The sequence below is a fragment of the Callorhinchus milii genome, unplaced genomic scaffold, assembly GCF_018977255.1.
Source record: "Callorhinchus milii isolate IMCB2004 unplaced genomic scaffold, IMCB_Cmil_1.0 Scaffold2, whole genome shotgun sequence".
Lineage (NCBI taxonomy): Eukaryota > Metazoa > Chordata > Chondrichthyes > Chimaeriformes > Callorhinchidae > Callorhinchus > Callorhinchus milii.
Genome location: NW_024704743.1, coordinates 87878486 through 87903816, shown reverse-complemented (window position 1 = coordinate 87903816; position 25331 = coordinate 87878486). Strand labels below are relative to the sequence as shown.

At 38.1% G+C, this 25331-nt stretch overlaps 1 protein-coding gene across 1 annotated transcript in view; it reads right to left on the bottom strand.

Annotated features, from left to right (window-relative positions):
* Nucleotides 1–852: 852 nt before the first annotated feature.
* triqk (triple QxxK/R motif containing) overlaps nt 853–25331 on the bottom strand; it is a 44519-nt gene continuing 20040 nt past the window's right edge. Inside the window, exons 3-4 of the mRNA XM_007902698.2 lie at nt 12444–12529; nt 853–1781 (exon numbers count right to left, since the gene is read on the bottom strand). Of these exons, the coding sequence (XP_007900889.1) occupies nt 1668–1781; nt 12444–12529 (200 nt within the window). The 3' untranslated portion in view covers nt 853–1667. The remainder of the gene's footprint in view (nt 1782–12443; nt 12530–25331) is intronic.

Genomic DNA, 25331 nt, shown 5'->3' with positions numbered 1-25331 from the left:
ATTCACTTTACAGTATATTCTGTGAGGCGCTTTGAGACGTCTCAAAGACGTGATATGGTTCTATACCAAATGCAAGGATTATTATTATTGTAGTAAATGGTGATGATTACATGAATCTTTGATAATATATATAACTGAACAAGAAAAATAATGTTTGAATATACAAAATTATATTTGGATAGCGCCTTTCACATCGGGAGGATGTGCCAAGGCACTGCATAGATCCTTTTTGTTTACCACTTTTATTTTGAAGAGCTTTCAGCTAAATTTCATCATTAGAACACAATTGTACCCAGTATTACACCTCTGAAAATTATTCATATTTATGAGTGTCTTTATTTTTGTATTGCAGAGGCTGTGATCTAATCCTCTTGTTCATTATTGTTGCTGTTTGATTTCCTTCAAAATCACAAAAGCTCATATTTTCAGTGGAAACTATGAATCTGGAATGACAGTGAAATTGTCAAGTCACAGGATTGATAGCAATACCCACCATTGGTCAGACAATGTTTATAACAGCTTACATTGTTTTGGTTTACACAAGACTGAAAAAAAATCATTATGGAATCAGAATTAATTAAGTCAAATAGAAAACAAGGAAGAAAGAAATGGGTAATTTTCTATTTGGCCTCCAGCCTTTGCAGGTTGCCAGGAATGTGGTACGTTAATATAGCAGTGCTATGCTTTGTGCAGCAAATACTTGGTATATTTGGTTTAATTGTGCAATGCACTAAATTAATTACATGGTGTAAACAAGTGTGGTAGACAAAACATATTTAGGTTTATGACACTTCTCAAATCTTCATAATGGGCCACACACATACACAAGCAGCACAAAACAGAATGTATGGGATGATATTGATTTAATCTAAAAAATGTACAAAAAATACACTGATGAACAATACACAACATTTTGTTCATTAAGCATCAGATAAGACTTGGAAAAATATAGCACGTTCATTTATTTTAAAAAAAGTTTGGACCCTAAATGTCATTTTAAAACAGACAGAAAATACCATCTTACATGTAAAACAACAGAATACAGCACACATAAGTAACAACGCAAACTGCTGTAATGCTGCTCCTTCAACTTGCACCTATCTGTGTCTTTATGCACAATTAATTACTTTATCTAGACCAGGTATGGCATTTCTGTTAAGTCATTTTTATCAGTAAATGCATAAATTGAAAAGGATAGATTCCCAGAATACTACAGTACTTGATTTCCCATATTAAAACTAAATTGCTTACTACATTGACTGTTTGCATTTATATTGGATATGGTTCTTTCATATTCCCTTGCTGAACATGTACTGTCTAATTCCAGCACAGCTACCTGGTATAACTAATAAAAACCCAGGTGCTTTTAAAAAAGAAAATTACTACGTAAATTTGAATAATTTTAAAAGACTAACTTGAATGAAATAGGATCTCGCTTAAAATTACAGGTTTACTGGATGCATTACAAGGTGAGCCAGATGATATAAAAATTGATGTATTGGAAAATATTCCTGTGGTAAACAGAATCAAAATATAAACGTGCGGACGCTGAACAGTCGATCTGGCCTCCTCATAGTGCAATATTCATTGGTAAATTCCAGCTGAGTATTGTTTCAATGTGGTCGCTCCTGAAGAAGGAATGAAACATGACGGAAGCACGGCATCAATTAGTTTTCGTCCGGATCTAAGTCAAGGTCAACTTCCGTGGTGAGATTCAGGAAAAAGAAAGCGTAGACAACCAATACCAAAATCAGCACAGCTATAATGATGAGTGTCACATCCTGCAAAAGCAGAAAGACACACTGTCAATATTCCCTAAAAAAGCACATTTAAAAAAAATTGTCACAAAATATAATTCTGTTTTGCAAGCCTTTATATCATCAACATTGGGTAGAAACAAATACTCTTACAAAAATAGAAAAATATTAATATGGTACTTTCAGATCTTAAGGATTGAAATGTTTACGCTATTTAGTTCACTATGTACTTCTGTGTCAAACAACTTTCCCAAAGAAACAAGTCGCAAAAAAATAACATAACACAGCCAAAGTGGTCTCTGTTTAAACATGTGCTGCGGTAATTTTTCTAACAGTAGTAAATAGGAATATAAATTAATTTTTTTTACAGAAGTACCATATTTACAGCTCACACCTGTTATAACGCAGCATTTGGGGCCAATTAAAGGAGACCCTGCAAAATAACAGAGCATTGTGTTGCGATTCACCATCCCTTCTGCTGTTGTTGGGTTGACTACGGCTGTGCATCACACTCCAAAACCTGACTGATCAACAGCAAGTGCTCCCTCCCTCCCTCGGGCATTTCCAGTGATCTCTTGGGACATGCCGACCCCTGCGTGCTAGATGGAGGAAGCCGGGCAGTCAGCTTCACAAGTAGGAAGTATTCTGTACCTCAGTTTATTGGGGGACCATGGTTTACAAGCAAACTTCAATCTGGCCCCATGCAGTACAATGGGCCAGATTGAATTTTGTTTTGTCTATGAGTGTGCAATCAGGCTTCACATATCATAAAGCTTAATGTGCACCAATACCTCTAAATGTAAACACAACATCTTAAAAGCAAATAAAATATTTGTTGTGAAACTAATTAATTCTCACAGAAGTAAAGACGAACAGACCTGGATAGTCTTGTATGAGATATGTGTACTTTGACTGCAATAAATTATCACTGTTTGTGATGCTTATGATAAGTACTGGTGCTCTTCACATAATATTAAACATGGGACCTAATTAGCAAGAGTTGCAAAAGGATTTGCCACTAGCGAACCTAGCGGCAATTGGATGTGTCACCCATAGGTACCTGGATAGGTTGAAGGATGACCTGTTAATATTCTGCTCCGTTGGTGGTTTAATACAATTAATACAATTGTTCAAATTGACAGAAGAACAAACATAAATATTGAGTAGTGTGTGTGTGTTTTGGGGGTGGGGGGTCAGAGAGAAAGAGTGAATTTCATTTGAATTAGCTATACTGGTAATATTTTGTTTCAGGCGGTGAAGACACTATAAAAGTTGTGAAATCAAATACGAAATACTTTCCTATCCTTTACACTGATAGTTATTTGTTGTTTATTTTTTCCTGAAGAATGAATCTGTCACTTGTCCAAGAACAACATGGGTTCATTATCTTTTACTGTGATACAATGCCTGATGTATTATTAACTACTTTAAATAAAAGTTTATCTTTTAACCTTTGACAGTACTGTATATCATGCACCTTACTTTGAAACAACAGGAAAAAAAGGGGGAAAAATGTTAATTTCACCAGATAAGAAAAACATAATTCAGGAGGCTAACCATTCTTTGGTAGTTCTAATGATTGTTTTGTTCTACCTTACACTCTATGTGGAAATCCTATTATAAGCAGGAATGTACAACCTGCTAGAAATAGTTAAGAGAGCATCTTAGATGTTATATTTCTCTGGATAAAATATACACAAAGTGTTGGTCTAAACACTCCGGAAATATTGAGTGCAGATCCTTTGACCGTATGTCAAATGTAATGCAAAAATCATCCTTGCATTTGATACATTTATAAAACTGCCATTTTTCAAATGCTTCATAGGTAATCGCTGTTAAATGCAGGGACTATGTACTTCGGCACCCAAATTGCACACAGTGTAGTGAAGGACCAACGTATCTGGAAGATTTATTTTTAACGTATCTACAGAATTGTTGGCCAGTGCATCAAACAGCACATTTTGAATATGAAAATGCAATTGTTTATCTCCATCATGGGAAATGGCTTGAATGCAATGTTCAGGGGAAAAAAAACATTTTATTTCAATTAAAATGATGAAAATAACCTAGATAAACGTATTTTTCCATGGTAAGAAACAGAGTAATAATTTTTCCAAAATGATTATTTTTGATTATTTCTGTTATATTACACTCTGTATGTAATCCTGGTGATATTGGATGCTTTTAGTCTATTTCAGCTCAATAATTTTAACACTTGGTGAGCATTTGATTAGACCCAACAAAAGCTTGGGTGGAGTCCTGTAGCTCAGTGGTTAGAGCACTCGCCTCACAAGTGATAGACCTGGGTTCGATTCCCGGCAGGGCAAAACCTTGGGCAAGTTCCCTTACTCCACACGTCTGATAATAATCCTTCAAAAAAAACAATAATAAATTGGTCACTTCAATCCACGACTGTTTGTGGGACACTACTGTACGCAATTGGCCACTGTGTTTCGCCCACAAATATAGTCAGTTCGCTTTAGTCTATTCTGTGAAGCACTTTGAGACGTCTAGAAGACGTGAAAAGCGCGATATCAAATGCAAGGATTATTATTATTACTTTCTTGGCTTTTGTATTCTTATCTCCTAAAAATAATAGAATTTTCTCTCATTGACGCATGGCCTTCTTGGTCTTTGTAGTTGAGAGCTCCTCTCGACGTGAAAAGCGCTATGTTAATGCAATTTATACAATAAAGATATTGCAGCTTCTTGATAACACAGCGAAGGCAGGTTATGATTTTGGCAGCCAAGTTGTGGTGGCAATGCTCTGGATTCCCAGTTAGACGACAACGAGTTTGAATTGTGGATTTCACTGACGTTGGAACAAGCCTGCCCTCTTTGGGTTAGTTTCACCAGTTTATGCTGTGTGACCAGCTGACAAAAAGCATGGCAGTGGAACCCTAAACCTCGGAAAGGGTTATACGACCTTAGAATCAATAAGAATTTAAAGGACCAGCCTATCCTGGCCGATCATATATTGGTGCTGACCCTCGTAGAGAAGACTGTCTACTCTATAGTGAAAGTGTAGGAGTTGAGATATGGAACGTAAATGTAGGAAACAAAAAAAAGAAAAACAAATATACTGTGATTTCCCTCGCCCTTTGCAAATATCACCAAACCAATACTAAAGCCAAATTGATTCACATCAACTACATGCGATTTTTAATTATTAGGAATTGTTTACCCCATTTACTGGCAGTTTATCTATAACAAAAACATCTGCAGACTGTTTTAAGAGGTTTTTTTTTGTTCCGAACAAAACACTCCAAGATCTCAAGAGGCTAAGACTGTGCAAGAGAGGTTCCATTTATTTTCCAGTATCCACAGCTGTGCTCACAGACCCATCTGGCCACACAGCTACTAATCTTAACAGGATGTAATAAACAAGTGACACACAACTGTAAGCTCCATCTGCCGAGGCCAGTGGACAGCAGGACCATTTGAAACAACCACTGGCATCCCTAGCTACACCGACACACACAAATCCCACATTCCGATCGTCTCCACTGAAAAGCTTTTCTAAGATGTCTCTTGTGTTCCTCGATGTAGTAAAATATGATCCTGCTTTATTACGGCCTTAATATGACTAAAAGTGGTCCTTTGAAGAAAAGTGTCTTTTTGCCTCTATGATGCCACAAAAAATCTCACCGTAGCTGCCTTATATCAACTTTCATATGAGCACCCCAAATTAAAGATGCACTGATACGATGTGCAAAGATGTATACACATTGTGATGCCAGTAACAATTTAGGAAGCTATGGTTTTGCTGCTGAAAACAATGCTTATTTTTCCATCTTCACATTCCCTCTCAATATTTCTCTTCTGACCTCCTCCCAGTGGGGGACGGAGAGAGTATCTGGGACGTGGCCTTCATTTGCACAACTATTGTAAATGCTGACGTGAGGCATTTATATCGGGGGTGAACCTTCGATTAGGTTTGTGAATTGACATCCTTGGAAATAAGCGCCCTTCAATCCTGGCATTAAATCATGCAAATGAATGTTAATGTATATATACTATAGCACAAACAATTGAGATGCCATCCCGCTCATTTTGCCTAAAATACTATGAATATTTTTGTGTTATCACTGGTACCGAGTCCTAACTGTAATTTGTTCTCTGCTGAACTTGCTCATACTCCAGAAAGAAAACTGCAACAGCATTAGCTCTATGATTATTGGGTGTTATATCCAGCTGTGCATTTGCACGAAGAGAATGTGAAAGTTATTACTCATTTCCAGGTCATTAAAATGTAGCGAGAATCACATTTTTTTTCATAGTGCTAAACTGCATTTGCATCACACAATATGCCATCGCTACAGCTAAGGCCAAAATCATGGGGGTGAACATTGCTGTGTTGTACTCAACATGGCGCATTTATATTTTCTGCAACTCGCTGTATTCCTTGTTTCGGTGGAATTACAACAGTGAAGTTTCTTTATTCCTAATGCAATTTTAAAGCATTGAGCAATAAAGAACCTTTATACTGAACCAACCCCTAAATTATGTAAAGACAAGATGTCCTGCCTCTTGGGACTATTTTCATTTTCAAATGGAGAAAGTGCAGAAAGTAATCCATTCCTTCCAGACTTTCCTTCACTGTATTTTTTTCTAATTCAGTACTTGCATTTGCAGTGTTAATATTAAGGATTTCCAGGTCAGGTCCAGCATGGCTAGATGTATTGTTAGGTACAGCGTATAGCCCTTCCGTTCTACCCTGAAATGTATCTCGGAAAACAGCTCTTGCTATAATCTGGTGTAACGGTTTTTCCTTTCCTACACCAGCAATCCTGTGTCCTGTCTGAGAGGCTGCCAAATTTATCCCAAATTAAAAGCTGTTTTGTGCTATAAGTCTATGTCCACTGGGAAATGGTGGAGACTGCGCAAACTAGTTCTAGTTTCACATAGGATGCCTACAGCCAACAGACAAGATGACTCTAATCCCATCTGTCTTGAGTTACATTGGACCCCAGATCCCATCAGTAAAATTACAACAAGTCGTATTTATAAAATACCCTTCACATAAGGTAAAGTTTCGGAGTGTTTTACAAACTTGCGGGGAGGGTTAGGAGGAGGTAACAATCAGGGTGAAGAGATGGGTTTTAAGATGGGATTTAAAGTAAGATAGAAAGTAGATGAGACAGTGGCAGAGGTTAGTGCCACAAGCTCAGCCACCGATAGTGATGAGGAAGGGACGAGGGATGCACAGCAAGCTTGTTAGTCGAGCAGAGGGGACAAGTAGAGAGGAGCTGAGAAAGTAAAAGGTGAGCGTGATAACTAGCTGTGCCATGCACTTCTTCTTTCATCTCCTTCCAAAATCTTTTGATACTAACTGGCATTATAATACTGCTGATGTGAACTTCCTGCTCCAAGCTCCAACCACACTGGTGCATCAGGAGAGTGTTCTGATTGAGAACCTACCAATCTGCTACTGTTTTGTTTCTTGTTGTAACAGAACATCACGTTGTCCGACCATAAATTAAATGAATGATAACTTTAAAAAGGAATTGAGCCAAACTAAACACCAGTACGCACGAAAAACATATCATTCATATCTACCAAGTGAGAACAACCAGGAAGAGACTTGTCTGGTAACTATAGAGAGAAACAAATCAACTATGGGAAGATATACAGTGGGGGAGGGTAGCAAGGAATGACCAAATTTCACAACATCAAAATATCTTACAAGGGTGATGTTACATTTTGGCTTATTGATAACAATTAACTTTCCCATTTGATATTTGGAGGGTACAGAAATCGAAGATTTCACAATGCTGGAATGAATGGTCTCTGGATTAATCTGTCCTAAGAGTAGCACTCCTGCTTACAATGATTAAACACAATAGCCATGGAGCCATGCTGAACCCAACGAGATATACATATCATCATTTTACATATTCTATCCTAGGTGTAAATTCAGTGTTTGGGATCTTGACATCCCAATCCAGGGTATGGCAATGCATCACTTCCTGCTTTACACACGAGTGTAAAGCATGAAGTGAACATTGCCCCTGATGACCTGGAAGTCGGCCCTTTCTTAGTACAGAAAGCAAAAATGACTGACATCTGGGACATTAGGACACTAATGATGCCACTTCCTGCTTTGGGCAGGTGGGAAAAAGGAGGAAATGATGTCAGCAATGATTTAATGACGCAGAAGTCCGACATTTTGCACATAAACCAGCTGGCAGGTGAGAATGGGGTTCAGAGTGCAAACGTCTTACAACCAAATTTGTGCTGTAATGCATACAACAGTATATCCAATAGTGATTGCTCACTCAAGCAAAATGCAAAGCTAATGGCTCCACTGTAAACTGTGAATATAGAATTAACCTTACAGTCTTTTGGAATAATATTTGCAAAGGAAATAACGTGAACTTAACCACAATACAGCCAACAAAGCCATCTTATTTTCCTTTACTGAAAAACGTCATTACACAAAAGTGATGCCGTGAATGTATGAGCAGCAAGATTACGAATCTGACCAAGATCAGCAGTCAAGGGCAAAAACCTAAAATGACTGCGTTCATCCAGTAACAGCAGATTTTGGAAGGGAACCAATTATACCATCCAAAGCAACAGCTGGTAACACATGCTTGAAATATAGAAGTATCTGCTTTAAAGTATTATAAGGAGAAATGGGGGGAAAAAAATTCTTCATTTATGAATCCACCGTAGACTGTCAGAGAGTGTCAACAAAGAAAATTACAAAATAGGAAACTATTGTGTGGCAAATTAACTGGACTACGCTGAACCTTTTCAATGTACAGGAAGGTCCAATGGTTTTGCCTTGACAATAGAATAATATGACACAACATTCATTGGAAAAGGCAAGTATTTTCATTTTAAAAAAATAATCAGAGCAGAGCAAGGTATTCAGCAGCTACAATAACAGTGCTCTCTGACAATGCTCATTGCTGTGGAAGGAATCTGTAGTTAATTTTTTCAAAATATTGTCAATGTGTTCCATTGTAGTTTCAAAGGTTGATGTCATGCCCTGCAATCTTGCAACAGTGTGAAACAAGTTGTAGTATTACATTTCCTTTTTGCTCTTATACTCGGATATAAAATCAAATAGAAAATAGAAAATTTACTGAGCAGTAAAGATCCATCAGACATTAAGGGTAATGTTTTAATCTTTAATCTTCTCTTTTTGTTAATTACAGGATATTGTATTTTGTTAAATGTTGCCAATTATTTTCACTGCCAAGCTTGTTTGATCATATACATAATCTGTTGTCTGAGATGGACTGAAGAGAAGGGAGTTTTTCACGATGTATTGGCCAACTAGCTATGCGCCAGATTTATTGGTCATTCATCTCATGGCTGGTTATGGGAACTTGCTGGGCAAAATTGCTGGCACGTTTGTCTTAAAAAATTCAGTAACTTCACTTGCTAATAATAATAATCCTTGCATTTGATATAGCACCTTAACGCGTCTTTTAGAGATGTCTCAAAGCGTTTCACAGATTACACTGTAAAGTGAATTGACTGTATATTTTGTGGGCAAAACATGTCAGGCAATTGCGCACAGCAGTGTCCCACAAACAGTTGTGGATTAAGTGACCAATTATTGTTTTATTACCCCCAGAAAAGCGATCCGCCAATTGACTAACAGCCAGGTTTCTACTTACTGCTGGTAAACAGAGGCTTGTGGAGTAAGGAAAGTTGCCCAACGTTTTGCCCTGCCGGGAATCGAACTCAGGTCTCTTGTTTGACCGTGCCTTCAGCTCCCCTCTCGACTCTCTTCCCCCTCCTCGCTCCCTCCCTTCCCTCCCCTCACCCTGACCATTTCCCCCCTGCTCGGGTCATGACCCAACTGTGCAGCGCCTTGGGACGTCCTCCTGACGTGAAAGGCGCTTTATAAATGGAATCTTGTTGTTGTTGTTTGCGAGGCAAGTGCTCTAACCACTGAGCTACAGGATGCCACATTGATAGTGATTTCTTGTTAAGTATGTATGTGTGTGTGTTGGTGGGGGGGTGGGGAGATTGGTTAGCAAAGTGTCTGACACATGTGGACCCCATCACCATGTTTAAGAATATCCAAAGTACACTAAATGTTCTGCATATATATGCTACCTATACAATATGTGGCAAACTCCATGCTACATATCCAGCTAGGACCATTCCACCCAATAGGGCTATGGCTTGAAGGGTTAACAGGAGCTGAGTGGGAAGAATCCCAGTAGGGAGATTGTAGATGTTTTGACATATTAAGGTGCTACAAAATTACTCTTTCTTTTAATCATGGAACTGCTATATTCTTATTTCTTATAGATTTGTTCCCTATATAGACCAGACCATCTAACACAATGCAGCATAATTACTGACTTCTGGTGGTAAACTTTCCTTGAAATTTCCAATACAATGCAAATTTACATTTATATAACACCTTTTACATTAGGAAGATGTTCCAAGGCGCTTAACAGAACCGGCTTGGTACACAATCCATACTTGCCGACAACATATTCATATTTGCTCTGAAATACAAATACATTATCATTCTCCTTTTGGGACAACTACAAAATGTGGCGTGTAGGGTCAAGGACTGCTGTGAACTATTTTATGCCCACTTTTCCCTCTTAATGAGAAATGATTGTGTTCATAGTGAGGCAATTTAGGGTTTGGGTTCACAGACTTGGCTGTGAACATTCCAAAGCAGTGCTGGGGGAGCGAATGCATTGTTGGGAGATGCAGTCCATCGGTTAAGACATTAAACCAAGCTCTCGTCTATCTATTCAGGTGGGAGTTAAAGATCCCATGGAACTATTCCAAAGGAGAAGGGCGTTTCTTCTGGTGTCCTGTCCAACAATATTCAGATAAAATTATTAATTCACCTCATGGCTGTTTGTGGGAACATGCAGTGTGCAAATTGACTACCCCGTTCACCCGCAACTACATAGACCTTACAAATGACAGTAATTTCCTGTTAAACACTTTGAGACTTTGATTTTAAGAGGCTCTATATCAAGTGCAACGATTATTATTTTATTATTATTATAATCCAAGATGAGAACTGACAAATAATACTGAACGAGGTACAAAATTGACCTCCTAATTTGAAAAATCACAAATGCTCACGACTACACCATTTAAAAGAAAATGATATGCAATGACTGCTTATTAAAAAGAAACATTTAACAGTAAGAAAGCACTAAAATAAAAAAAGTGTACAGTAAAGCTCACAAAGGTCATATCAGTCGGGACCTTAACATTTAATATGACTTAAGCGAAGTCTGAGTTGCAGACCAACTGTATAAGTCATATAAAATCCAATTTAATCAATAATCTACACAGCGCTTGTTTAATTCAATGAAGCTGGTAACTATAACTAAGTGCACATGTGATGACGGGTCCCACGATTCATTGTGCCTTGACCATTGCCGCATGAACACTTATTGGCAAGTGTTGGAAGTGCACTGAATCACAGGAAATGAAGTTCTTCTGCGCATGCGTTGCCAGATCAAGACTATGTTTCCTGCGATTCAATGCAGCCGGCTGGTATGTGCTCAGTTGTGGTCAGGTCAGGATGTCATTTCCTGCGCTTCAGCGCAGTCAGTAAGTGTATGGAGGATAGGGGAGCGGCCTTACAAGTTAGGAAGTGATTAATACAAGTAGTGCAAAGAAACCAAAGTGGTTTTGATAGGAAATTGAATGGGACTCGGCTGAATGTAAAACTTAGGCAATTATATCATTTATAGATAAGGCTTGTACAAGTTTCATTGTTTCACGGACTGAAAAGCATGAGCAAAGGGTGAGCAGGTTATATAATTCCATGTCAGGAAGCAATTTTTTGGGGAAAACTTCTTGTTATTTATTATTATTTTTCATTCTGTGTGGCATTTAATTTCATTTTTACTAATATTTGTTTAGAGACAATGTTGTTCATGATTTCAGCATTATGTTTTGATTAGTATGTCGCTCTACTGAATTAAACAACAATAACTTGCATTTATATTGGGCCTCTGACAGGATAGAATCTTGGAGTGCTGCACTGTGGCACTGTTGGATGCTGAACAGGGGGGAGGAGGAAGCATCACAAAATGAAAAAAGCACACATAAATACAATGATCTCTTCTTAGTAAAAATATGCTTAGTTTCTATGAATTCTGAATACACAACACCAAAGACCAATAAATCACAGAAACTTTACAGCACCAGAGGCCATTTGGTACATCATGACTGTGCTAGTGCTGCCTTCCTCACTGCAGCAATCTTCTTTAATCTCATTCCCCTGATCTTTTCCTGTACCTCTTTGATATTTTTCTTGGGAGTATTCATCCAATGCTGTTAGATACTTCAACGGCCATTTGCACTGCACATTCATAACCCGCAATACTGTGTGATAAGCTCCGTGAATGGGTTTATTAATAAATGTGGATTGTTGGAAGTATACACTGGCAGATGATTTTTTATTTCAGCATCTTAGCAGATCTTGGGAGTTTTGAGCTCAAAAAGCTTGATCAGGCAAGTTTCTCTCACCACAGTCCATTGAAGGGTTATGATAATTTGTAGATTTAAGTGCAGTTCAGTATAAATACTTAGTCCCTAACATTTCATGCAGATACTGAAATGTCACAAACAATATCTCAGAAAAATAATCAATATTCAGCTTGTTTATCTGTAGGGAAAAGATGCCTGACATCCACTGAAATGTAATGAAGGTTATCAAACAAATGCACACACCCTTATTCCTGGCGCTGTTTTCTTGGCTTCTGCTTTCAATCTTGTTGCTTTTAAAACTGTTTTAGTTTTCTTATAATCTTGTTTTCCTGTGGGTAATAAAATATTTGTTAGCGATATGCGTTATTTCCATATGAAAGAGACTTTCTTCGCATCTTTTAAACACTTATGGCAATACAGAATATATTGTCAAATTAAACGCAGGTCATTGCTTGACATTTTGTAACAGTTATAACGATATCACTATAACATTTGAATTCCAAGTGCCAGAGTTTTTGTATGGTTTTGTTCTTCCTAATGTAGTTAGGAAATAGATAAGACCACTCCGTAAACTAAAAACAATGTCAATCCTTGAAGCAGCCTTTAGAGGTAAGGTTGCTTGAGACAAGCTATCTGGAAAATGGTTATCATAGAATCATAGAATTATACAGCACAGAAGAAGGCTATCGTGTCTGTGCTGGCTCTTTGAAAAGAGCTATCCAAATCAATCCCACTCCCCCGCGCTCTCCCCATAGCCCTGCAAAACATGTCCTTCCCAAATAATTATCTACTTCTCTCTTAAAAGTTGTTATTGAATCAGCTTCCACCATCCTTTCAGTCCATGCATTCCAGATCCGAACAACTCGCTGTGTGAAAAAAATTCGCCACCGCCCCTCTGCTTCTTTTAACAACTATTTTAAATCGGTGTCCTTGGGTTACCGACCCACCCACCAGTGGAAATAGTTTCTCCTTGTTCACCCTATCGAATCCACTCAGAATTTTTTTTAAGACTTCTATTAAGTCTCCTCTTAACCTTCTCTGCTCTAAGGAGAATAATCCTAGCTTCTCTTGCTTCTCCTGATAACTGAAGTCCCCCATTCCTGGTACCATCCTGGTAAATCTCCTTTGTACCCTCTCCAATGCCTTGCCATGCCTCCTAAAGTGTGGTGCCCAGAACTGAACACAGTATTGTAGCTGAGGCCTAACCAGTGTTTTATAAAGGTTCATCATAACTTCCTGACTTTTGTATTCTATGCCCCTATTTATAAAAGACTAGTATCCTGCATGCTTTTTTAATATTAAAATGAGATACAATCCAAACAGAAGAGGAAAACAAGAGGTGATGTTGCATAAAGAATTCTGAGTTAAGATGGACTGTTAGATTAAAGTACCTCTTGTAATGGGGATTTAATGCGACCAGTGTTGGAAAAAAAATTTGTAAGAGTGATGCATAGGTGTTGGCCTGGTTCATTTTGTAGCATTCTCACCATCTGAGTAAGAAGGTTGTGGGTTCAAGCCCATTTTGGGACTTTAATAATAATAATAATCCTTGCATTTGATATCGCGCTTTTCACGTCGGGAGGACGTCCCAAAGCGCTTCACAGAATATACTGTAAAGTGAATTGACTGTATATTTGTGGGCGAACGCGGCAGCCAATTGCGCACAGCAGTGTCCCACAAACAGTCGTGGATTGAAAATGACCAATTTATTATTGTTTTGTTTTGGAGGGATTAATATTAGGCTCTGTGTGGAGTAAGGGAACTTGCCCAAGGTTTCGCCCTCTGCCTGGAATTGAACTCAGGTCTCTCGCTTGCAAAGCGAGTGCTCTAACCACTGAGCTACAGGACTCCACGACTTTGATCTCAACAGTCCAGTCTGATACTCCAATGAAGTGCAGCGGGTGCATTACATTGAAGGAGGTGCTATCTTCTGGATGAGACATTAAACCAAGGGTCCTTCTACCTGTACAGGTGGACTTTAGGGTTTAGGTCACATGCCACTATTCCAAATGAGAAGTGTGTTTATCCTGATGTCTTGGCCAACAAACCGTCTCCCCCTCCCCTAGATAAAATTGTTTATTCACTTTATGGTTATTTGTGGGGTATTCTGTTGGATGCAAATTGGATGCCACATTCACAAATATAGTCACACTTCAGATTAAATGCTGTAAAGTGAAAGGCGCGATTCCAGTGCAAAGATTACTATTATTAACAGTAACCGTGTGCAGCTGCAGCTTTGAACGCTCCCGAAATTGTAAGTGTGTGAGGGGTGCCAGTGAAGAACTCCAGATCGGAGAAGTGACACAGAGAATGGAGGAACATCATTGCACATTATAATAATCCTTTCATATAATATATCACCTTATTATGTCGTTGAGATGTCTCAAAACGCTTCACAGAATATATTGTAAAGTGTATGTATATCGACCATGCACTTTGTAGGCAAAATCCAGTAAACAGAAGTAAACAAACTTTCCATATTTCCACAGCAGGTAAGCCCAGAAAATAAATACTGCCCACTGCTGTAAACTGAACCCACTGCTGAACTTCCTCCACCCAAACTCAAGCCTGTGCTTTTACAGATAGAAAAAAAATTAGCTTTTATATGATGGCATTTCAGAAATTGTAAAAATATGTCCATAAAGAGTAGATCAATGCAGTGGCAATACTGTACGTCTATCTAAATAAAGTAGTGCTGAGGATTATAGAAAGCCAGGCTATTTATTTAATGCAATGACATGGAGCTGATGTTTTTTAGTTGGTACTTATTAAGTATGTATATATGCTGTGTGTGTCATTATAAACCAAGTACATGGTTTACATTGACACAAAATGGGGGAGGATAAAATGGGCAGGGACACAATCATACCCACCTTATGGTCCATCCCCATTTTAAACATTAATGTTTACTGCTTATCTATATGAATGCTTTCATTTTCTTTGTTTTGCTATGTTTAATCTTTTATTTAGTTTACTTTTGATAATTTTGCTTCTCCTTGTTCTTCATCTATTGTGAAGATGTGTGTGAGCTCGCGCATTGGTAGCACTCTCGTCTCTGAGTCAGAAGGTTGTGGGTTCAAGCCCCATGTCAGGATTTGGAATCACATATTCTAAGATAAGCAATGCAGTGCTGGGGGGGGCTGTTAGATTGAGATCCCTGCCTGTTCAGGTGGGCGTTAAAGATTCCATCGTATTATTCGAAAAGAGAAACAAGTTTCTTCCCGGGGTCCTGGACATCAAATTCCCCAAATGAAATTGGTCACTCACTCCATGGCTGTGGGATATTGCTGTGCGCAAACTGGCTGCTGCATTTCACTTATAAAATACACAGTCAATTCACTTTACAGTATATCTTGTGAAGTGCTTGGAAACATCTCAATGAAGTGATAAAGCGCTATATCAAATGCAAGGATTATTATTATTATTATTAATATAATTATGATGCTGGACGGATTCTTGAATTTAGTTGTCCAATCCAAATAGATTGGTGGGGTAAGGGCAGGATGAAACAAAAGAGAAAAATGATTATTGTGGGAGTGAGAGTGAAGAGAATATCTGCATTAACACCATAAGAGTTTTGCAACAGAAATGAGGGTATCCACTTGTATGATTTATCAGCTGTGCCACAGAGGCCTGTGTTTTTGCCATTTGTTGATACTGATGACCAGGCTCATTAACATGTGAATGTCTCTAAATTATTTTATGAACACTTACATCTCAGTGGCTCAGAGCTTTATTCCCTGCAGACTTTAAAATTCTAGCCTCATTATCATCATCCAGCAGTCCTGTGCCTCATATGCATTTTGTGCTTTAAAAATTAATGCACTGCTATTTCTGAATACCACATAAGCTGCTTAAGTCTGCATTATACTGTCAGTGGACGCTTGCAGAGGAGCTCGGCAAACTGTTCACTCAACAAAAATACAGCTGTGCAGCATCAAAGGAACATCCTTTCACCCCACGAATGGACTCACACCTGTGTTTATTTCTACTTTTATTGCAATTTGCAACTGCAAATACTTAATTGCCTTTGATTAGGCAAATAAAATTCAGAGCTTTAATCTTGTGAACAAGTTCTGGAGTACATCATACTCTCCTGCCAGGAAAAAGCATCATTGGACGGGTGCAATCTATTGATCTAGGAAATAAAGTTTCTGTAATTACTGGGTGAGGTTTCCTCTTGCCACAAAGGGTAGCAAGACTGTGACAATGTGCACTTAGAATGGGAAATATCCCATTAGAAGGTGCACAGTCAAAATGATTACGCTTAACAGCAAGAGGAATTTCTCGCCCTTAAGGGGCCATGTTCCCCTGAACAGTAAAATAGGGCGTTAAGCTAGTTTACCAATTCTCTGACAGCTCCTGCTAACAACATCAGCAGCGTGCCAGAAATTCCAGACCCAACGTAAGCTCCCAGGCAAACCCAATTCTTATAGATGAAAGTCTTCATAGGTGAAATTAGTTTCATCGCTTCACGGCTACTCTAGAAAAGAACTAAACATTTTACATTACATTTTACTGATAAAACTCAGCAACCTGAAACGTTAACCCACTTTCCTCTCTCCATAGATGCTGCCTGACCTGCTGAGTGTTCCAAGTGACTTTTGTTTTTATTTCAGATTTCCAGTATCTGCAGTATTTTACCTTTTATTTTACATTATGTTGGCCTCATTAACCTTTCAGGACAAGTGTTTGGTTAAATACACAAAGGTCAGGGAAGATGAAAAGGCTAAATATCACACACTGGTTCATTTGCAATAACTTAATAATAAAAACAGCAATCTACTACTTTTGATGTAGCCCCTAATGACGTAGGAGGATGCCTCTAAGCACTTCACAGGATAATCTGTAAAGTGCAGGGACAGTAGTTTGTAGGAGAATGCAGCAGCCAGTGTGCATACAGCAACGAACCACAACTGCCATGCAGCAAATGTGGACACATGATGCATTTACCGTGATCACAATGGAATTCTCTGGACATGCTACTCTGACTGCGCGATGCAATGTACAACTTTAATGCACAAGCATATGCATTTTTGGAACCAATCCTACTAACAAGATGCACGCTCAATTCTTGAGAAACCGCTAATTTGTGTGTATGATGTAATGTACATGCATTCCCGGAAACTGAAAAAAATTGGAGAATTTATTTTTTCCCTTAATCAAAATCCTGGAGAATTGTATTTACTACTAGACTTTCACTAAAACAAAAAGGGGTGAAAATCGGTATGAAGCGACTTAAAGAGGTTCTAAAATAAAACCCCAGTAAAAATGTTCTTCAAATATGGAAAAAAATCAATAAATAGTCCTTATTATATGACCTTCGAACAGTTTTTATTATTCAGTCTATTTCTCCATGTAGTTGCTTAATAATCCGCTTTACTATTAGCTGCATTCCCTAATTTGTGTCATCAGCAAAGTTAGAAATTGGGCCTTCATACCAGGTTCCATATAATGTATAACCCCTGGGAAACACTATTGACTGGTACACAAAGAAGTGGTACTTCTATTGCCGTTAGTTTCAACATTACCATTACTTTTATCATTCTTTTCCTTATGTTACACTGACTCCATTATATGCAGTACATGCCCTGGTAAATAGAAAGACAACGCAAAAAGGATCACCCTTCAATACTGTAACCTGAAGTAAGATGATGTAATATAAACAAAAACAAATGTGCAGTAATGAGTACAAAACAGTAATTTAATCCCACAGTTCGCTTGACATTTGTAAATTTAGAGACAAACCCTAATCTCAAAATGGTGATTGAATTGCTGCCTTGTTACTCACTGCCAACCTCTCTCTATATAATGTACCAATATTCGGTTCTTATCATCATTAGATGGTCTCTCCTTTATCACTCACTTATTACTCATGACAAAACCCAACAAATTAATTAAAAATACGGGAGAAACATGCATAAATGTGAAGCTAAAATTATGCATTTTGTCTCACAATATTGCGATCATATGGAACAATATGTAGCTGAGTGAACTACAAGGCTGTAACTCAATTGAGGACGGACAACAGAACCTTTCCTGTAGGAGAATGTTTCAAAGTATTTACAGAGATGGAGTGGAAGCCCAAGCAGGAAGAGGTAAGGGAACTTCGGTTAACTTCTGAATCCGCTTAAGCTTGACAAGACATCCAGCACTGATGTGTCCAGCTTAGGCGGCTTCCATTGTATTAAGACAAATTCAAATGCATAGCCTTTCTCTTTCACCTTCATTCAGCTGAATCTGCCAAATGAGGGAATCCGAACAAGAGTTCGAGATCAACAAATAGAAACAACTAAGATAAAAATCTGCTAATAATGTAAATGTTTTGGAAGCAAATATTGCTGTCAGGAAGTAAATGCTAAACTAGCTTTTTGGATCACAGAAACATAACTGTGGGAAATAACAGGAGGGAAAGAGTTAATGATTTAGATTTGTTTTAGAAAAGAGAGTTTGCTACTCAAAGCTGATCCATCAGTCGTAAAAATGAAATTTCTCTTTGATCAAGGTTTATTATGCCGCTACTGTGCATAAATTTATTTGAAAATTATGCATTCAAACAAAAACAATGCAAGTCACTCAGCTACACTCTCTGGAGTGAATTTATTTCTGAGATACTGTACATCTTTTTCAAGAGATTAGAAGTATTGTTTCAGTACAATGCAGAGACTCAACGAGAAAAATACAAGGTCAAAATCCTGCTTTGGACAGAAGCACAGCAATTATGAAATCTTGCATGAAAGAGTACAATGTTTGCATATTTGACAGAATATTAAATGTTATTATTCAGGGTTATTTTTGCCATTATTCTTTCAACTCAAGTCTTTGCAATTTACCTGCGTTGGAATTCTGTCAATTTAACGCAAACAAAAACTTGAGAAGCGCAACATTTACTTAATTGAACAAACAGAAGTGGTTAGCTTGTTGGGTATTTTTAATTGATCCTGTCCAAATAAACATAAATTAGAAAGTGCATTGTATTGACAGGAAACAGACATTTAATTAATTCCTCTCAATTTCATACTTAGCTTGGGTTTTTTTCTACTAAATTACTTCTTCTATAATCCAGATGTTATCCCACAGTGTTGCAGTCCAAGCTGCACACAATATTGCTTGAGTTTTGGCTTACTATCAGAATATTGCTATTTAAAGTTAATAAAGCTATAACAAGTATATAAATCATGGTGTGAGAAGCAGCCAATCAGATAACCTACTTGTTCACAGTAGGAGCCAGCATTCTGAAACAGTGATACATCTGCTATAGTCATACAGCCTGTATCAAAATGGCAATAGCTTAAACCACTTTAAGTCGAGGAGGAGGGTCGTGAGACGTGCCTTGAAGGAGGCAAGGGAGGGAGCGAGGCGAAGGGAATGTGGGATGGAGTTCCAAATCGTGGGGGCAAAGAGGCTGAAGGCCTGATCGCCGATGTTGGGGCGGACGATGTGGAGCAGGCTGGAGCCTACTGATCAGAGGGAGAGGACAGGTTAATATGGAGTTAGCAGGTCACAGAGGGAGGAAGGAGCAAGGCTGTGGAGGGCTTTGAAGGCGAGGTTGAGGATTTTGAACGCTATCTTCTGGGGGATAAAAACCTAAAAACAATAAATATGAAAAAAAACTCTGTTAGACCCAGCAGTGGATGTGCTGGTTGATCTTAGTCTCCCCTAGCCTAATGAAAAGAGAAAAACAGTAAAGGGGTTGATTTTTGTTAGCTTCTGTCCACCATCGTCTTGGAAACCTTGCGTTTGTGGCTGGGCTAGGACATGATTGGGCTTTGCTGCACTGCCTCATGCCATAGAGTTGAACGGAGTGCCGGCACTCAAGAGTTAATGCTTACAGGTGAAAAATAGCTACTGAAACGTGAGTTGCCAGCAGTCTGTGAAAGCCTACCCCACCTCTGAACCAACAGCTTTTAGAGAAGAGCATTGTGCTTTTTGAGAGGGAGGGTGGAAGAAGAGGGAAAAGAGAGTACCAATTTGTCCTGTTAAGTTTTCAGGATTCATTTTAATATTCTGTGCATTTGGATATAAAACAAAGATAGGCTCATAGAGGTCAGTAAACAAGAGGCTGTGGAGGAGGAGCTGAACTGTAGTTGAGGCGGTTAAGTCAAACCCCCTTCGTTCTGTTGCACACACTTTGCTAATGACATCTGAAGTTGCCTAATGTCAGCTAAGCACATCTATTTATGCAAAAGGTCAGTCCATTCTGTGTTCTGGAACAACTCAAATTCACAAGCAGGAGTTAATTTTAAAAAAACTGAGAATAAATACTTGAAACAGAATGACTTTTCCCTGTGCACATCTTGTTCTGTAAGTGCTCCGAGACATTACCCGTGTGAAGGGCATTATATAGATGCAGATTTCTGTTGTTATTTAAATTATGTGTATGCTTGGATTGAAATGCGAACCTAAAGGGAAGTTGTTTTTGTAACATTTTCTGGACATTTCAAGGAGATTGTGGTATTGAGGACACTGGAACTGACATAATTAAATGACCTTCGAAAAAAAATTGATACGGTTCCAAACTAACTTGAATTACATTTGCCTATGGTCACCTCCCCTTAACTCCCTTACTCTGCATCCAAACCCCAGGATTGTACAGCTCTCTGAGATGTCATGCTGCCTGGAAGGCGCAATATAAAATGCAAGTTGTTGTTTTATTTGAAAGGAAAACTGTAAATTTAAGAACAATAGCTTGACAAGAGAAAACCAACACTCCCGAGCAGTGCTGGTGGAGCACTGCATTGTCGGAGGTGCTGTCATTCAGATGAGGCGTTAAACCAAGGTCCCATCTGCTTGTTCAGGTGAATGTTAAAGGTTCACATGGCACTATTTCACAAGAGGTGTCGGGCTTATTAAATAATGACTTCCTGAATAGAATCATAGAATGTTACAGAACAGAATATGTCCATTAGACCCGTCATATCTCCAGTACTGTTTTTTCTCCACATGAGGCACCAAATCTAAATCTACTCTGCTGCTTGCGAGCCACATAAGGTTTAATTTTGTTATTCTTTACGCATTTATTTAATTCCATTTTAAAATAATATATCGATTCTGCCATAACAGTTTGTGCACATTCCAACCAGTATTTGCATGAAGAAGTCTAACATTCTCTCTAATTCTTTTTGTGATTATCATAAATTTGTCCCATCTCATTGATTTGCCCACAACAGTAGAAATAAATTATTACTATTTCCCCCCCCCACTCCAATCATAATCCTTCATAATTTTGAAGACTTCTATTAAGTCATTCTTAACCTTCTGAATGGGAAAATGAATGACTAGCTGAATAAATGTCTGATATCACAGATTTAGAAGGTCTTGTCTGTCCAACTCAGACTTTTTTTTGAGGAGGTGGTATCCTTAATTGATTGTGGGAAAGAAGCCATATGAATTAATATATCTAGACTTTCAGTTGAATTTAGATCTCTAAAGGTCATAATCAAACTGTATGGTGTTTTGGTCAGGTCACACCTAGACAAGGTGGTTGAGGGCAGGAATCTGGACTGCTTTATAAAAACAGCTTGATGTTGCAATAGGATGGTAGTCAGGTAGCATTTCTGGATGGATGAGATCAGATAGGTTGAACGTCATTCTTCATCTAAATCTGTCCCGTGTTAGATAAGTAAACCAAAAATACCTAAAATTTCCAAGTTTCTCTTCATCACTAAAACTCACCATTCTTTGTAGCACCTTGGTGCTGACTCTTTCATTTAGAAACTTAGAGTATTGTGAATTTCAAAGTTCTGCTGCACCATTAATATCTTTATTAAGGGATCAATCCTATTTGGTCTGCAATAAAAACATTGCCTATTGGAAAATAAACTATTTCTATGAATTCTACACAGGAGAATACTCTGTTCAGTAATTTTGTCTCCTTGTGCAGATTTTACATGTTCTTTCACTTCTATCTTTTCATCAGAATATTCTGTGGATTCCTTTTGATGTTGCTCCAATATCTTTCTGTACAGAAAACTGGCACTACTGATCTGTACTACTGATCTGTACTTTGATGAATTAATTTGATGAACTGATAAAATTGTATATATTTGTACTTAACTGTACAAAATATACGGTATTCACTTTACAGTATATTCTGTGAAGCGCTTTGAGATGTCTCGAAGATGTGATAAGGCACTATATCAAATGCAAGGATTATTATTACTATAACTGTTCTTTTGCTCACTTACTGTAATGATTCCATGCAAAGACATCTAATCTATCAGTAAAGTACAGTAAGAGTAAATGTTTATGATGACAGATGGTTCATAGGAACATCTCCACACTGTGAGTACTGTAGTTTTATTAAATAAAGCTAGAGTATGGAGCGGGAAAGTAATACAGGTACGGCAGGAAATTGGACACAACATAGGTTGTAAAAAGTTTCCAGCTCCTCTACCTCAAAAGGCCATTGAGGTGTCTGAAACGCTACAGAGGAAAGCAACAGTGGTGCATCGGACTATGGTTGCAAGGCAAATGTATTTAAAATATGTTAAAGTATATAGAGTAAATTAATGCTAAGACATTCTCTGTGCTAAATCTGGACCACAGATTAAAGAAATGTGAGTTGCAAATTAGGAAACCCCTGGCAAAAGGCAAGTGGAATTGTATCAGCCCCTGGAGCATGATCATGCACAGACGAGTTAGCTCATCTGCTGCTCGATAAGGCTTAAGACTTGCTTTTCTCTCAAACTCACTCACACACACACATACTGAGGTCAGTAACTAAGGTCATTTAAAGGGGTGTTTTCATTCCTGGTGAAATGATTGGGATATTATTTTAGCAGGTGTTTAAATACATGAGTAATTATCCAATGCATCTGCAGCGAATTATTTAAGATATAAAAGCAGTGTTGTGAAAAACACATTACAATGACTTGTGCAGTTGGTATCACATCTCCTCCTGAACAAACTCTCCCGGATGTAAAATGGGTTTTGAAACAGGCCATTACACAAACTCTCAGCTTCGAAGACCATAACAAACTTTTCCATTGCGAATAATGATTTTTTTTGATTTTATACTGCTTCTGTGCTTTTCCATTCAGATTTTTAGAAGGAATTAAGTTATTAGGACCAAGGCCAGAATATTCATTTGACCAGGAGAGGATTTTGCTGAAAGAAAAAGTTGTGATAAAGTACAATAACTCTGTGTAGATTACCAAAAAAAAGTTTAGTCGGGTAGCCTTACACAGCTGTAACACAATGTGTGGTTTCAGACAAATCTAAAACCCACAAGAGCTTTATTCTTGAGGTTATGGCATCATGTGAACTCACAGATTGGGTTACAGTTCTGAACAAACTCCAATCCAGCTGCTACTCTATTCACATGCTCTATTCTGTGAAGATATTTCTTCTCACCATAACACCACCACGTATTAAGGCCTCTTACTTCAATTCGGCGACCGCCAAGTTTTTATTCAAAGCTGCAAATTTCTGCCAGCGGTTCTGTTCCCCACCCTGACCTAAATGCCTACAAGAAGGTTCTAACATCTGTTTATTGCAAATGTGCTGCAACTAAAGCACTCTTTGAAACTTTTTGGAACAAGTCAATTTTATTTTAAATTTCGCTCTGGTTTCCTGTAACAGGAACATTTAGATGATTTTCAGTTTATTTACATTCAATATTCTTTTGAGGCTGTAACATAGTATCAAGAGTTTGGACAGCGTTTCTGAACTGTTCAGCATAGCATATTATTCCTTGAGTAGCTTAAGGACTTGTAACATACTCTTTGTCATCTGATATTTTGAAGGATGTAATGTGACCTATACGAGTCCTACACGTAGACTTCTGAAAAAGGAAGTGGCAGAAAATCACGTTTTGTTCCAGGAGGTGGATAACAGAAGGATTATAAATCAGAAGTTAATACTATAGTGTCGTTCACACCTCATACCAAGAGCAAAATAGTGCCAGATGTTTGCACAAACTTTCGTTGACTTTCAAACACAATTTTGCACAGATGGAACCGTAGGTAGACAGTGGTACAACTAACAGTAAGCATAAATTAACAGTAAAAATCATGAGACGGGGCTGGAGTACTGAGACAACAGTAAAATGTAAATTCAATCCCAAACAGCACTTCAGAGACAAGCTGCTCTGGAGAAGCAACCGGCACAAGTGAGGTACTTCTGTGCTTGGGGAGAGCATAATCAAAGGGAGTGACGTCTTCAAACCATTCTCAAACTAGTGGTTGTCAGCTCAGTCTCTGCATTGCAGAGATTTTGAAACAGGTCATCTTCCCCCATTGCTCAGATAAAGGAAATTCAATGTTTAAGGAGCCCAGGGAAATGAAGAGCAAACAGAAAGACTTTACACAGTCACAAAGAAAAAAGGTAAAAGTAAAAAAAAAGCAGGTCCATTTGCACATAAGCAAATTTTGCATTTCCTCGATTTTGTGTATAGTGCATTGCATGGCGTTAATTTAACGGACCAGTTATAACAAGCACGGCTCCTGCAAACTGAGAAAGAAAAGAGACTAACAATATCCCTGTTATGAATCCAAACAAATAAACAGGTAATTTGGAATTTGTAACAAAGCTATGCCAATCCAAGTGCTTTGTAAGAGGCAATAAACTTTTGATGCATTTCATTAAGATTTCTGAACCCTAAGTTTGTGTTGCTGATCAGTGTACAGCTCAACACTTCATATAACCCAGCTGTTGTTAAAAACTCTGTGCATGATACTTCCTGTTTTGTCAGTAAGTTTCTTATATCAGGGATCTGTTGCCATGCTTTGCTATATGATGTATGCATAGTTATTATGAATAATAATTCTTGCAGTTCATAGGTGAAGAATATCTCAAAGCACTTCTCAAAAATCACTGTAAAGTGTAGTGCCTTTGTATTTTGTAGGCAAATGGGGAAACCAATTTACACCAGCAATGTCCCACAAACAGCATTGAAAGGAAAGACCAATTGTATCTATAGTAGTAATAATCCTTGGGTTTGATATAGTGCCTTATCACATCATAAAGACATCTCAAAGTACTTCATAGGATTTATTGTGAATCTATTTATTGTAAAATGTAGTGATTGTGTATTCTGTGGGCAATTCGGAGTAGTGGTCAGATCTCTCACCTCGCCCACCAATGCCGCTTTCAGACTGGCTGCTCAGAAGACTGGGAGAGAGGCTTAGG